The 15,000-nt window shown below is 40.4% G+C and overlaps 2 protein-coding genes across 2 annotated transcripts in view; both read left to right on the top strand.

Annotated features, from left to right (window-relative positions):
• Window positions 1-3,477, top strand: part of LOC143286977 (fatty-acid amide hydrolase 1-like) — a 46,864-nt gene extending 43,387 nt beyond the window's left edge. The window contains exon 19 of the mRNA XM_076594968.1: window positions 2,553-3,477. Coding sequence (XP_076451083.1) covers window positions 2,553-2,666 — 114 coding nt within the window. The 3' untranslated portion in view covers window positions 2,667-3,477. The remainder of the gene's footprint in view (window positions 1-2,552) is intronic.
• The window catches only part of LOC143286631 (uncharacterized), a 162,230-nt gene that overhangs the window by 65,453 nt on the left and 81,777 nt on the right, over window positions 1-15,000 (top strand). The gene's annotated exons all lie outside the window — the stretch shown is intronic.

Below are 15,000 nucleotides of genomic sequence, written 5' to 3'. Positions count from 1 at the left end.
GCTAGTCATTCAGATGAGACGATAAACTGAGGTCCCGTGTGCAGCATGCACTTAGCGTGCGTAAGAGAACCCACGGCAACAAAAGGGTTGTTCCTGGTAAAATTCTGTGGAAAAATCCACTTGGATAGGAAAAACAAATAAAACTGCTCGCAGGAAACAATGCCAAAAAATGGGTGACACTGTAGTGTAGCGACATGCTCTTGCTGGGGAGAGCAGCCCGAATTTCACACAGAGAAATCTGTTGTGATAAAAAAAGAGAAATACAAATACAAACATTGCCTTTGTTTTTTCTTCCTTCACTGTCAAAATACCTCTCTCTGCTATTTTTTTTTCATGACTTTCTTTTTTTTTTTTTCTTTTTTGTTCTCTCTTGCCTTAACTCATGGAGTCCTGTGCCTGAGCATTGCTCTGACATCAGAATTTGTCTCGTTGTTTTCACAATCCCACATGTGCATAAACCACAAAGAAAGGGGGCTAACTTCTTCGGCATTTCAAGATTGGTCCACATGCAATTTGGAAGAAGAACAGTATGTTGTCAGTGTCATTTTTCCCACTTTAATACGGCATGGAAGCGTGCCTAAGCTGCCAACCCCACAGGCTGGAATGGGTTAAAAGAGATCATGTATCATAAACTGTGTGGTTTTGAAGTGTTCCCCCCCGCCCCCCTCCCACAGATGTAACAGAGTTTTGTATTAAATGCGGTTCATTTTTTTTTTATTCAGTTGGGTAGTCCTGATGATTATGGCACTGTACGGTCGGCTGGACTTTTAAGCAACAGTGTCTAAGTGCTTTAGAGTAGAGTGTTGGCCCATTGTCAACATGTCTGACCAGGGACTGAGAAAATCTAAGCACACATGATCAAATCCTACACTTGTCAGCATTCGCTCCATTAGACTTTGGGTGGTGGTCTGGACACTAGTCATTCAGATGGAATGATAAGTGGAGGACGTGTATGTGTAGCATGCACTTTGTGCACGTAACAGAACCGAGGGCTGCAAAAAGGGTTGTCCCTGGCAAAATTCTGTAGAAAAATCCGTTTTGATAGGAAGAAAAATCCACTTGCATGGAAGAAGAAGAACAATAAAAACAGGTTGGTTCTGCACTGTAGAGCAGCCCGAATTTCACACAGAGAAATCTACTGTGACAAAAAGAGTAATACAGGACAGGACAGGACAGTTCATTACAGTACAATGCAATGCAGTGCAGTGCACGGCAAGGAAAGGCAAAGTAAGTACAGTACTGTACAGTACAGTACAGTATGGTGCCATGTGATGAAATGCAGTTCAGTGCAATACAATTCAATGCAAGGCAAGGCAAGGCAATGCAAGGCAAGGCAAGGCAGTACAGTGCAGTACAGTACAGCACGGTACAGTACAGTGCTGTGTGATGCAATACAATATAATACAATAAAATTAACCCCTAGGCTGCCTGCATGACGAGATAACTCGTCATGGCAAGCATGTATGCTTCGCTGCCTGCATGACGAGATAACTCGTCATCGAAATATTCTGACTTTTCCCTGGTTTGCATTCACTTCCTTGGCAAAAATAGTGGTAGCTTTAGCCTGGGGAATCTCTCTAGATTCTATTCATAGCTAGAAACCCCATCTACGTCATGAAGCAGTCCTTTATTTGAGCGTTTTGGTTGGGTCACTGTCCAAGTGTTTGCCTGACTTCTCTCCTCGCTCGCTCAACAAAATGTCGGACTGACGCCGTGCTCAAGACATGCGATCGTGACGAACTAAATCAACCATGATTTCTTTCTTTAGCTGATGCTCAGAAAGAATTGGAGCATAAATTCGAAGGAGAAGACAGTGGTGAACATTTATAGGATGATTTGATAGAAAATAAAGGGAGCAATCAAGAGAGTGGCCAAGATAAAACTATCAGTGAGTGATGCAGGCTGTTCAACTCTAGCAGACGACAGGTCACCGAATTTTTAGACGGGGCACCGTATGAGCTATTTTCTTGGCACTCAGCCAACGCGGTCTGATGAAGTGACGGTGTGAGAGGGGTGAAGAGGAGGGGGGTGGAGACTGAGGGGGCGTGGCCTCACATCCATATTATCACTTGCAGAAGTCACAATGCATCTATTTCTTTTTCAGTTTTTTTTTTATATTGTGGTTGTTCTAGTATGATTTTGTGTGTGAAGATATCCATTTGTCCAGAAAATGATATTTTTGTGCAAATTACCAGACTAATGTTTGTAATGAACAAGTTGAAAATGTGACAAAAAACAAAACACTGATTTCAAAACAACAGCATGTCACTTAAAATGCATAAAATGGGAAAACATCATGTGTTTTGTATTCTTTATTTATTTCCCTTTCAGAAAATATATACTTTTATGGGTCTTTCTCCAATAACAAAGAGCACAGAATTTTTTGAAAATTTATACCCGTTTTTTGTGAAAAAAACCTGGCAAATAGATTTCACTTAAATCTTATTTTCCTGGCAGCGAAAGGGTTAAACACAGTACAGCACAATACATTACAGTGCAGTACAGCAGAGCCCAACCCAACCCATCACAATACAACACGTCTTGTTTTCCAGGACTCCGAGGGCTCTGAGGGCATGCCGGTAGCCGTGCAGTGTGTGGCTTTGCCCTTCCAGGAGGAGGTGGTTCTGAGAGTGATGAAGGAGATCGACAGCACCATCAGGCAGTAGAGCGAGCTGGCGCTGCTGTCGTCAATGTCGTGAGCTGAGAGGTTTGACAGACACCGACAGTGTCGTCAGGTGTAGAGCAGTTCTGATACTGTCAGGTTCTCGGGCTTGCGATTACTGACTGTGTCATCTGTAGTTGAGAAATTGAGTTTCTGTCAGGTTTGTAAACTTACGATATTGACTGTCATCTGCAGTTAAGAAATTGAGTTTCTGTCAGGTTTGTTAGGTTTAGGATATTAACTGTACCATCTGTAGTTGAGCAGTTAAGTTATTGTCAGATTTGTAGACTTACAATATTGACTGTGTCTTCAGTAGTTGAGTAATTATGTTACCGTCAGGTTCCTTGACTTATGATTTTGACTCTGTTATCTGGAGTTGAGCAGTTTAGTTACTGTCAAAGTTCTTAGACTTAAGATAAAATCAAATTTGTCATCGGTAGTTGAGCAATTAAGTTACTGTCAAGTTCTTAGACTTTTGATAGATATTGACTGCGTCATCAGGAGTTGAGCAGTTAAGTTACTGCCAGGTTTTTAGAATTCTGACACTGAAAGTAGTAGAGCAGTTCCTATGGTGTGGGGTCCTCAGACTTGCGACAATGTTTAAGTGTTATCATTGTTCCGTGGAGGAGCTCCAGTACTGTCAAGTTAATAATAATAATAATAATAATAATAATGGATACTTATATAGCACACTATCCAGAAATCTGCTCTAGGTGCTTTACAAAATCGCTTTGTTGACATAAAACATTACATCTATGTTACATACACACACCAAAATGTGACTACACACACACACACACACACACACACACACACACACACACACACACACACACACACACACACACTGCATACATACATTTTAACAATACATGTGTATCTAACAGCTACCCTAACACATACACACACATAGGCAGGCACAAACTTACATAAAGTTCTTAGACTTAACGTTATTGACAATGTCATCATTGGTAGAACAATCCTGTAACTGTCAAGTTCTTACGGTTACGACATTGATGTATCACCTGTAGAAGAGCAGTTGTGTAGCTATCAAATCTTGACAGTGTCACACGGATTCTTATGTGTCACTTGACATGTTTTGTTGAATAAGGCTTTACCACTAACCCAGGTGTTGTATGGATGGGGTTTAAATGTTTGGAACACAACTTATTTTTCGTGATTGGCTCATGTGTGTAAAGAAAGTGAGTTTGTGTAATGACCCTGTTTTGGTTGTCTATGTGTCTGTCTGTATGTATGTATATATCTTTAGTGACAGAATATGTTCAGGTCTTTGTAAGCAATCAATCAATCAATCAAATCAATCAAAAACACTTTATTAATCCACATGGAAATTAAGTTGTGCAATCACAGGCTCATTGTAAACACTGGCATAAAATCATGTGCAACATAAGAAGAGATTAAAACTAGTCAAATAAGAATTCCCAATAGCTGACAATATACTAACCCCCCCCCCCCCCCCACACACACACACACATACTCATGTTAAGACAATAGGGTATTGCAAACAATATTAACAAATGAAAACATCCAACAAAAAAGGGTATAGATTACTAAAAATGGCATGCGCGCACGCGCGCACACACACACACACACACACGCACACACACATGCACACACATGCACACACACACACACACACACACTCATTCACACACACACACTCACACACACACATACAACGTATGCATGCACATAACATATGTCACGCCAATAAAATTAGAACATTAACATTAAGATACATGAAATCCAAGTAAAATAAGAAAATATTTAAAAATCACTTCCGATCACACACACACAAGAGAGTTGGTTAGATGGGGGTGTGTGGGGTGTGTGTGTGTGTTGGGGGGGGGGCATTCTTGACAGGAGTATGCCCATACGTTGTATTTCTTTTAGGGGAGGGGGGCAGGCGGGGGGGGGGGGGGGGGGGAGGATTTGGGGGTGGGGTGTGGGAGAGTTGGAGGGTGGGAAGGGCTTGGGGGTGGGGGGAGGAAAAGACCATGGGGGGTCCCTTTTTTTCCTTTACTTTATTCCTTTTTTTATTATTTTATTTGATTAATTTAGTAGGAATCACACATGAGCCATGAAGCCTTTTGCTCTCTTAATCTGATTTAGCACATTTTTTTTTTAATGTCTGCATATGAATGTATATATATATATATATATTTTGTGATGATTTGTTTATAAAATGACCCGAAAGGCCTGTTGTGTCTTAGGTGCTGTGGAGGTGTACTGAACACTACTTATATTCTGACTGTGTAATTCAGCGGCTTGCTGTACCCCGTGTGGGATGCCCGGGGGTCTTTCAGTTTATTTCACTGGTGTATCCCACCTTCTGGAACATCTGTGCTGGAAATTCCGTCTTTTCTGTTGCTGTCTTTGTCTCTGCCTTTTTTTTTTTTTTTTTTTTTTTTCACTTTTATCTGCCTTTTCTGTCTTCTCAGTTCTTCTTCTTCTTCTGCGTTCGTGGGCTGCAACTCCCACGTTCACTCGTATGCACACGATTGGGATTTTACGTGTATGACCGTTTTTACCCCTGCCATGTAGGCAGCCATACTCCGCTTTCGGGGGTGTGCATGCTGGGTATGTTCTTGTTTCCATAACCCACCGAACGCTGACATGGATTACAGGATCTTTAACGTGCGTATTTGATCTTCTGCTTGCATATACACACGAAGGGGGTTCAGGCACTGGCAGGTCTGCACATATGTTGACCTGGGAGATCGTAAAAGTCTCCACCCTTTACCCCACCAGGCGCCGTCACTGTGATTCGAACCCGGGACCCTCAGATTGAAAGTCCAATGCTTTAACCACTCGGCTATTGCGCCCGTCTGTCTTCTCAGTTCATTCTCTCTTTTTAAAATTTTTTTCTCCAGCAAGCCTTGACACTTTTTTTTTTATAATTAAAATTAAAATTTTTTTTTTTTATTAATCTCTCTTTTTGAGTCTGTGATGTACTGTCTGTGCTGTTTTGCTCTGGCAATAAGGTGATACTGTAAAACACTGGGATGGGCACTAGGCGTCCGTTTTACAGTGTGATGTGTGTATATGGCCTTTTAAATCTATTTTTATGGCTTTGAAGTAATCTGTAATTTTGTTTTTATATTTTTTTGGTTGTAATCTGGGGATAACAAATTAAGTAGAAAGGCTGACATCCTTAGCTTAGCCTTGTCTTACTTACCTAAAGGAGCTTTATGGTTAAGATGAATTTTTTATGAACTGTGTTGTTTTGCTCTTTTTTTTTTTTTTCAAATGTGACAGTTTTTTTGTGTTAACTTGACTGAATTTTTGACATAGTTTTAGCAGTCTTGTTGTGGTCCTGTGTGGTGTTGTCTGGATGACAAGCAATGACGTCAATTGTCAGGGAGTTGAGTGACTTGCTTGTCCAGCGATTGTGTGTATACCTGATTCCTAATGAATCACCTTTGCTGTGTCCATTTCTTGAACTGCTTTTACAGATGCGTTTCAGTGATTTATCTTTGGGAGGATGTACTTATCATTGCTATACCAGTAATGCCATATAATTTCACCCGTTTCTGAAGAATGATATATATATATACTTAATTGCATGTGTTTATGATTTATCAGTAATGTGTACTTAATTGCATATGGTCATTATTTTTATCATGCGTTGTGGAATTCTCTGTGATACTTAAAAAGAATACCATTGCAATACTTTCTCAAAAAAAATACCATTGCAATACTTTTTCAAAAAGAATACCATTGCCATACCTTTTCAAAAAGATACCATTGCAATACTTTTTCAAAAAGAATACCATTGACATACTTTTTCAAAAAGAATACCATTGCGATACTTTCTTTTTCTTTGAAACTGGAATCAGTTTGACAAAGAAAATAATGTTTCCCCAAATTCATTGTTTTTACTGCCGGCAGTGGCCAATGGAATAGTTAAAAATCTTACGAATCCTTGAATTAATGATACTGGATTTTTCAATATTTTAATCATAGTGTGTTTTATTTCACCAAGCAGAGAGACATGCTTCATTTGTTTATTATTATTATTATGGTTATTATAGTTATCATGGTGATTATTATTATTATTATTATCATCATCATCATTAGTATTAGCATAATTGTTATCATCATCATTATTATCTTAATAATGATGATAATAATAATAATGATAATAATAATAATAATGATGATAATAATAATAATATTATTATTATTATACAACAGCAGAAGGGACATTGTTTCACTTCAAATAAGGATATATAATAAATGTGACGACAAAACAGATTTGAGACACTGATCATACATGTAAAAAAAAAAAAAAAAAAAAAGGCACAACTTTTCTGTTGTTCATTATGTCAGTTTAGACCCCATGGTAAGAATTTATCATCAAAGAAAAAACAAAACAAAACTATTACTCATGCATCCGTCATGTTTGATGAGATTTTGTCAGCTGAATGTACTTTGTGTGCTTGAGTTTTAACTCACTCAGTACGGCCAGTCCTCTCTTCTCCTCTACACAGACCGCTCAGATGTCCAGTGGGTGTCTGAATGACCCAACCTTTAGCTTCCATCGTCAGAATTGTGGTATTCTTTGTCAACATTCACGTCTTCAGTATAAGAGCCTTCCGCTTGCAATATTTTGATGATGGTAATTGGGGTGAAACGCTGTTAACGTCGTCTCTTTCGCCGTTCGTATGGAGAGAGTTAACCTCTGTCATCTTCCGTCAGTTGAGTGCAATTATGACACATCAGGTGTGATAGTCAGTCGTGTTGATTATGACCATCAGAACAGTTGAGGAGGCAACCAGCTGCCCCAACTATCTGGGCAAGTATTTGGTTATAGTGGAGAACGTTTTGCCCAAGTTATTTCCCACTCTCTCAGCCGAGAGGGTTTTTAGGACAGTCGGTGTTGGGATGGTTCCCAAAGGCCAGCTAGCCCCCAACGCTGCAGCACTGAGAGCCAGTGCAATTTTGCCTCCCAGTTTGAGAGTCGGGTTAGTCCTTCACAAAAGACTGAGCTGTAAATGATTTCCCATTGCAATGGTATACAATCATACAAGAGAGAGAGAGAGAGAGAGATTATGAATCATAGTGTCAACCATCATTCTCTATATCCATTTCTTCCACTTTGGAATTATATTGCTCCTGTTCAGCAAAATCAGATACTTAATTACTTACTTACTTAATGTCCGTTAAAATAGATGCCATGCTGATCTCATTTTCACCAAAGTTCAGTTTTCAAGGGGAGGTAATTCTTTTTTCTCTCTCTGGTTATGTTGCAGTGTTGTTTTTGCCTTGGTAAAAGTCTTGTTATTCTGTTTAGTGGCTGACTAATTTCTTATTTTTGAATACCAGATGTAGCCTAGACGGTAAAAGAGGTGTATGTATTGTATTATATTGTATGGTATTGTATTGTATTGTATTGGTTTTTTCTTCTTATTTTTAAGGGAAATCAGACATTTTCGTCATCATGGATGACTGAACTATACTGAGTCCATCTTTGTTTTGTTGTGTCTGTATTTGGTTATGTCCGTTCTTGTCTGTATAAATGATTCTGTGCTGACTGCTTGCTATTGTTTGTGTGTATATTTTGTTCTGTGGGTTTTCCCCTCATGTGTATGTGTATTGTGTTGTGTTGTGTTGTGTTGTGTTGTGTTGTGTTGCGTTGCGTTGCGTTGCGTTGCGTTGCGTTGCGTTGTGTTGTGCTGTGCTGCATTGCGTTGCGTTGCGTTGCGTTGCGTTGTGTTGTGTAGTGTTGTGTAGAACTGTTTTACTTTTTTGTCACAAGAGATTTCTCTGTGTGAAATTTGGGTTGGTTGACCCTTGGGAGGAATTAAAGCACATTGCCACAATGAAGCACCATCTTTTCTTATTCTGTCTGCAAGTGTATTCGTTTCACAATCCCAGTAAAATTTTTTTTTTTTTTTTTTTTTTTTGTCTACAGAATTTTTTTTTGCCAGGGATTCTCTTACTTGCAGTATATGCATGCTGCACACGGGTCCACAGTTTACTGTTTGATCCAAAAAAAGACTAGCACCCAGTCCATGACTCAAGGTCTAGTAGAGGGGTTGGGGGGCCCCGGGGGGGGGGGGGGGGGGGGAATTAAAAGAAAAAAAATCCTGGTCTGTTGTGGGACTCGAACCTGTGGACGCTCACTTCCTAGTCAGGTGTAGTACCGCTGGTGCCACTGCTTCACAGAGATGGGGCCATACGTGTCAGATGTGATGTGTGGAGAAAATGTTGATGGATTTCTCTTTGTCTGTCTCCCCCCCCCCACCCACACCCTTCCCACCATCTAACACCCTCCTTATACCCTTATACCCCAGCCCTCCCACCCCTTCCAGACCCTCTTCCGTCATTGAAGTCTTCATGTAATGTGTGTGCGTTCACTGTGTGTGTGTGTGTGCGCATACGTGTGCATGCACATGTGTGTGTGTGTGTGTGTGTGTGTGTGTTTGTTTGCATATTCATGGTATATTTTGTGCCTTTAAAAAAAAAAAAAAAAATCTGATTATTCATACCTACTATTTTGTATTATTGTCTTAGTGCATATAGATTTTGTTTTTTTTCTTGTCTGTGTCCTTGTGTGCCGTTATGAGGTACGATGCACTGTTGTTTATGTGTTGTTTCATGTGAGGCGCTTAGAGTCCATTATTATATGGAGAGTTTGTGCCATGTAAGTATAATATATATATATATATATATTTTTTTTTTTTAATTGTCATTAGTTGTTTTTATTATCATTTATTATTATTGGTGTTGCTATTATCATCATTTTGGTTGTTATTGTTATTTCCATGAATTTCATGGAACATTGTGGACTGGCAGCCCGGGGAAAGGGATAACAAGAATGATTAAAGTGACAATCCTTGAAATTTTGTTTATTTTTTTTTTTATCATATATATAGCTGAGTGGGCGGTACAAATCAATTAACTGATGATTTACTGAATTAAAGGATAGAAAATCTCCCCACGCAGGCCAGGAACATGTAGAAGCCAGTCACAGAAGGGTTTTCTGTTGTTTTATTTACAATGTTTAGGAGAAGATAAACGAGAAGAAGATAAAAAAAAGAGAATAGAGAAAACAGTGAGAGCGATATGGTGTTGACGCTAGCCGTTGTGGGAACACACACTGCTTGCGACACAGCAAGAGAGAGAGCTCTATCCAGTGACTGGCCAGGTGGAAAAGTGACCAGTGATCACCCACTCCGTGTACTTATGCAAGTTAAGCGAACTGCGCTGACGCTAGCATGGCCCGTGAAACAAAAGGTCCCCAATCAGGTTAAATCTGATTAGATTTGTGTTTCTTACAAGGCGTTCAGTGATAGATTTCTAAATGATTCCTGAACCAATTTACATCGGTTAGGTCGCAAAAGAAACAGCTCAACACCCACTTTCTAATGAGTATAAAAAATGGAGTGTTGATTATTTAAGATGAATTTATAATCTTAATCTAAGTCATCTGAAAAGGGTAAGTTTTAGCGAGCTCGTCGCTGAAAATTACAAACTGCGTTAAATCAGTTTAATGTAGACGACCACAAATGGATTAGATTTAAAGATGGAATTTCGAAGATTCTGCCAGTATATAATACTTGTCGTTTACTGATCCGACAAAAGAGATAGTTAATTGAATACGATCTAGCAGAAACACAAGTTTCAGCTCACCCAATGGCGTACAGCGACACTAGTTGAATCTTAGCGTCAGTTGAAATCTTTACACTGACGAACGATTAAACTGAAATCAAGTATGCTTCTAACTGATCAAAGTGTGTGTGTAAGCACAACAAATATAATATTACAGTAACGATACAGAGACTTGATTTAATAAATGTTTAGAGAATAGGTTTAGAATGGGCCTTGCGTTCAAATCGGGAATGGCGTTACACATTCTGCGCTAGCCGTTGGAGACCGGCAGGTTAGTTGCGAAAAGGCGTCTGCTATAGTTCAGCTTTCAGCTTGTGCTGTGAGTTGAGCCACAGTTTGTAGCCAGTCGTATTGAGCACTTGGCTATATATATATAGCTGCTCTCACCAGGGAGAGCGCGTCGCTACACTACAGCGTCGCTCTTTTTTTTCTGATATTTTTTCCTGTAAGCAGTTTCATTTGTTTTTCCTATAGAAGTGGACTTTTCTACAGAATTTTGCCAGGAACAATCCTTTTGTTGCCGTGGGTTCTTTTACGTGCGCTAAGTGCATGCTGCACACGGGACCCCGGTTTATCGTCTCATCCGAATTACTAGCGTCCAGACCACCACTCAAGGCCTAGTGGAAGGGGAGAAAATATCGGCGGCTGAGCCGTGATTCGAACCAGCGCGCTCAGATTCTCTCGGCTTCCTAGGCGGACGCGTTACCTCTGGGCCATCACTCCACTGAATTAAAAAACAAACAAAAAAAAAAAACCTCTTTTAAAATCACACTATTTCATTTCTTTGTGATACCATTTTCATGTTTAATGTCTGTGCATGTTTTGTAGTTTGAATTTGAAATATCTGTGCTTGTCTGTTGACGCTGTTTATATTTTGGAATATCTACGCGGTTGTGGTTTTAATATTAGTTATTTCTGCATACATGCTTTCATAATCAAAGGTTTGCCTGTGCCTATACTTGTTGTATTCAGTTTAGATGAATTTTATCATGATGTATCGTTTTTTGCATTTCTGTTTCCGGTTTCTGAAGTATCAATGTGTGTATGATTTTTCTCATCTGCTGTCCATGCACGTCTCATTTCATAAATGATGGTCTATATTAAAGGTAAATGAATTTTCATCCATACAGTCTTATGCCACAGTTAGGCTCTTTTACATTGTTAAACATTTTGAGCGGCCTGACTTCGTTATGGTGAACATTTGATTGTGGCATCCAGTTACCTACAATTAGGGAGAACTAGCATTTTTACCTGTCTTTGCATATCGATGATAAATGTCAGTGGTTATTGGCCAATGAAACTGTTCAGACTGGACCTTGACTTTGACCTCAGAATAATGCATTTTGTGACTGGTCGAGCTTCTCAAGGCATGAACCCTCATTGTATGAGAAAATGATGTCATGATGTGTCCAGTAAATTTGTCTTTTGTGGTACAAGATGGTTGTAAACTTCCTGAAAAAGTTAGCCATTTTGGTATCCATGAGAGGCGAACATTCCTGGCAATATTGCCGTTTGCTGTGGAGGACAGGTTCAACTGACTTAACCGATAAAATTTGCTATTTGTAACACAAGGCCACACACAAGTTTCAGGTAAAATTTCCTGTTGCATTACAAGACTATGCATAAATTTTCTGCAAACTTTGCCGTACCATGACACAATGCAAACATACATTTTCTGCAGAGTTACCTTGTGCTTGTCATATATCATTTACAGACTTGCATTCCAGTTCCATGTTTCTTTTTGTAATGGTCAGGATTAAGAAACATTTTCCACAAAGCTTTCAACTAAATGTTAGTCAGTTTTTGACGCCGTGGGAATACCACACAGTCTAGACCTCTGAGCACTTAGTTTCAGTTTCAGTTTTTAAAGGATATGCCATTGCGTTTGGAAAAATCTGTATTCACTGCACCACGACTGCTGGGCAAATGTACCAGTAAGAGCGGGTTTCTTCTGCAGAATTTTGCCAGAGGACAACGCTTTTATGTTGCCATGGGTTCTTTTTCAGTGCGCCATGTGCACATTGGGTCTCGGTTTATTGTCTCATCCGAATGACTAGCTTGATTTTGATTTTCCAGTCAAACTTGGGACAAAGGACGAGAGTGGGCTTCGAACCCAGACCCTCACGGAAACTGTGTTGGCCATCCTGCCACCTTCCTTCACAAGCCCTGAGCCCTCAACAACATCTCTTCTTCTGCGTTCGTGGGCTTCAACTCCCACGTTCACTCGTATATACACGAGTGGGCTTTTTACGTGTATGACCGTTTTTATCCCGCCATGTAGGCAGCCATACTCCGCTTTCGGGGGTGTGCATGCTGGGTATGTTCTTGTTTCCATAACCCACCGAATGCTGACATGGATTACAGGATCTTTGACGTGCGTATTTGATCTTATGCTTGCGTATACACACGAAGGGGGTTCAGGCACTAGCAGGTCTGCACATATGTTGACCTGGGAGATCGTAAAAATCTCCACCCTTTACCCACCAGGCGCCATCACCGTGACTCGAACCCGGGACCCTCAGATCGAAAGTCCAACGCTTTAACCATTCGGCTATGGCACCCGTCCCTTAACAACATCAAACTCAAGTTGTTGTGAAACACTTTGTGATCCCAGTGACAGGTATTTGTGTGTGTGTGTATGTGCCCCCAGAATTGGGGATGTTTTGTTTTCCTGTATTTCGATGAAGATGAATGCAGCTGGTGATGGCGATGCTGCTATGGAGACCTGCCAGGTCTGGGACTATTTGACAAGGTTGTAATCTCATAATTGATATAGCCAGGCGTCAACCAGACTGAGAGATACAGACACTTGTGGTGTTGGTCAGTTTCAGTACACACCACATCTGCCAAGCAGATGCCTGACCAGCAGCGTAACACAACGCGCTTAGTCAGGCCTTGAAAAAAAGAAGAAAAAGAAAAAAAAAGGAATAAATAATGGATAAGCTTACATAAATAAATAAATAAATAAATAATAATTATAATATAGAAAAAGGTAGTAGTAGTAATAATAATAATTTAAAAAAAAAAAAAAAAAAAAAAAAAAATAATGGTCAGTAAGTTTGAGCAACGCTCCTACAGACAGATGCATCCGTGAAGTGGATGGTCCTCAGCCATGTGGTCAGTCTAGACATTTGACCCCATAGCACACACAGTCGTGGTCAGTATTAGGGAACGCGGAAGAAAAAGAAGAAGTAGTTAGGAGCTGGTAAAAAACAACTCGCCCATCTCTGATGGGACTCGAATTCACGTTCGCCCAGTCGTCAGTCCGCGGCTCTGACCACTAAGCTATTTGTATTTGTATTTGTATTTCTTTTTAGCACAACAGATTTCTCTGTGTGAAATTCGGGCTGCTCTCCCCAGGGAGAGCGCGTTGTTGCACTACAGCGCCACCCATTTTTTTTTGTATTTTTTCCTGCGTGCAGTTTTATTTGTTTTTCCTATCGATGTGGATTTTTCTACAGAATTTTGCCAGGAACAACCCTTTTGTTGTCGTGGGTTCTTTTACGTGCGCTAAGTGCATGCTGCACACGGAACCTCGGTTTATTGTCTCATCCGAATGACTAGCGTCCAGACCACCACAAGGTCTAATGGAGGGGGAGAAAATATCAGCGGCTGAGCCGTGATTCGTGATTCGAACCAGCGCGCTCGGATTCTCTCGCTTCCTAGGCGGACGTGTTACCTCTAGGCCATCACTCCACTATGAGCTATGGCAGCTGATCCAGCGGACTTACAGATAGATACATATTTATATAACTCCGTGACTTACAGATAGATACTCACTCACTCATTCCCTCGACCGCTGGGGTCGTTGGGAGACATGAGGAAGATGTCATAGCTCGCCACGCCGTTCTGTTGGCAGCTGTCATGAGGAGATCTGACATCGTCATTTTGGTCCATTCCTTGACGTTGTCTGACCAGCTCTTTCTCTGCCGCCCCCGTCTGCGCCCTCCCTCTACAGTCCCTTGCAGAATGGTTTTGGAGAGGGTGTTATGTCGTATGACGTGACCAAACCATGCCATCTTCCGTCGTTTGACAGTCGCCAGCAGTGGTTCTTGGGGCCCAACAAGGTTGCTGACCAGGTTCCGCACATAGTCATTGGTCTTGTGCTCCTTGTAGGAGATGTGTAGTAGTCTCCTCAAGCACCTCAAGCAGATAGATACATAGTTATATAATTCCGTGAGCAGAAACAGTGGCAGTAGTTCATTGACTTCCTTCCTGCTGTGCCTCAACTGCAGTGGACTCAGCTTTTTTGTTTCTGTAGGTTGTTGTTGCATCTCGGGGCTTACAAATAATAAAATGAAATGATTATGTAACATACCATAACGTGTTCCGATTTTTTGTTTGTTTGTTCGTTTGTTTATTTCCACGGAATGAACGAAGAAAGAAACATTGTTTCACTGTCGTTGGTATGTGGCTGTTTTTCCTTTTCAGCTATACTTTTCTATCCTCTTTCTTTGTCTTGTCTGTCTGATCTCAATGTTCCTTCTCTTTTTCCATTTTTTGACTCACTTGTGTAAACAAAGTGAGTCTATGTTTTAACCCAGTGTTCGGTTGTGTGTGTGTGTGTGTGTGTGTGTGTGGTAAACTTTAACATTGACATTTTCTCTGCAAATACTTTGTCAGTTGACACCAAATTAGGCATAAAAATAGGAAAAAATCAGTTCTTTCCAGTCATCTTGTTTAAAACAATATTGCACCTC

This window comes from Babylonia areolata, chromosome 10, assembly GCF_041734735.1.
Source record: "Babylonia areolata isolate BAREFJ2019XMU chromosome 10, ASM4173473v1, whole genome shotgun sequence".
Taxonomy (NCBI): domain Eukaryota; kingdom Metazoa; phylum Mollusca; class Gastropoda; order Neogastropoda; family Buccinidae; genus Babylonia; species Babylonia areolata.
Note: the sequence above shows the minus strand (reverse complement) of the source record. Positions and strands in the feature narration are given on the sequence as shown.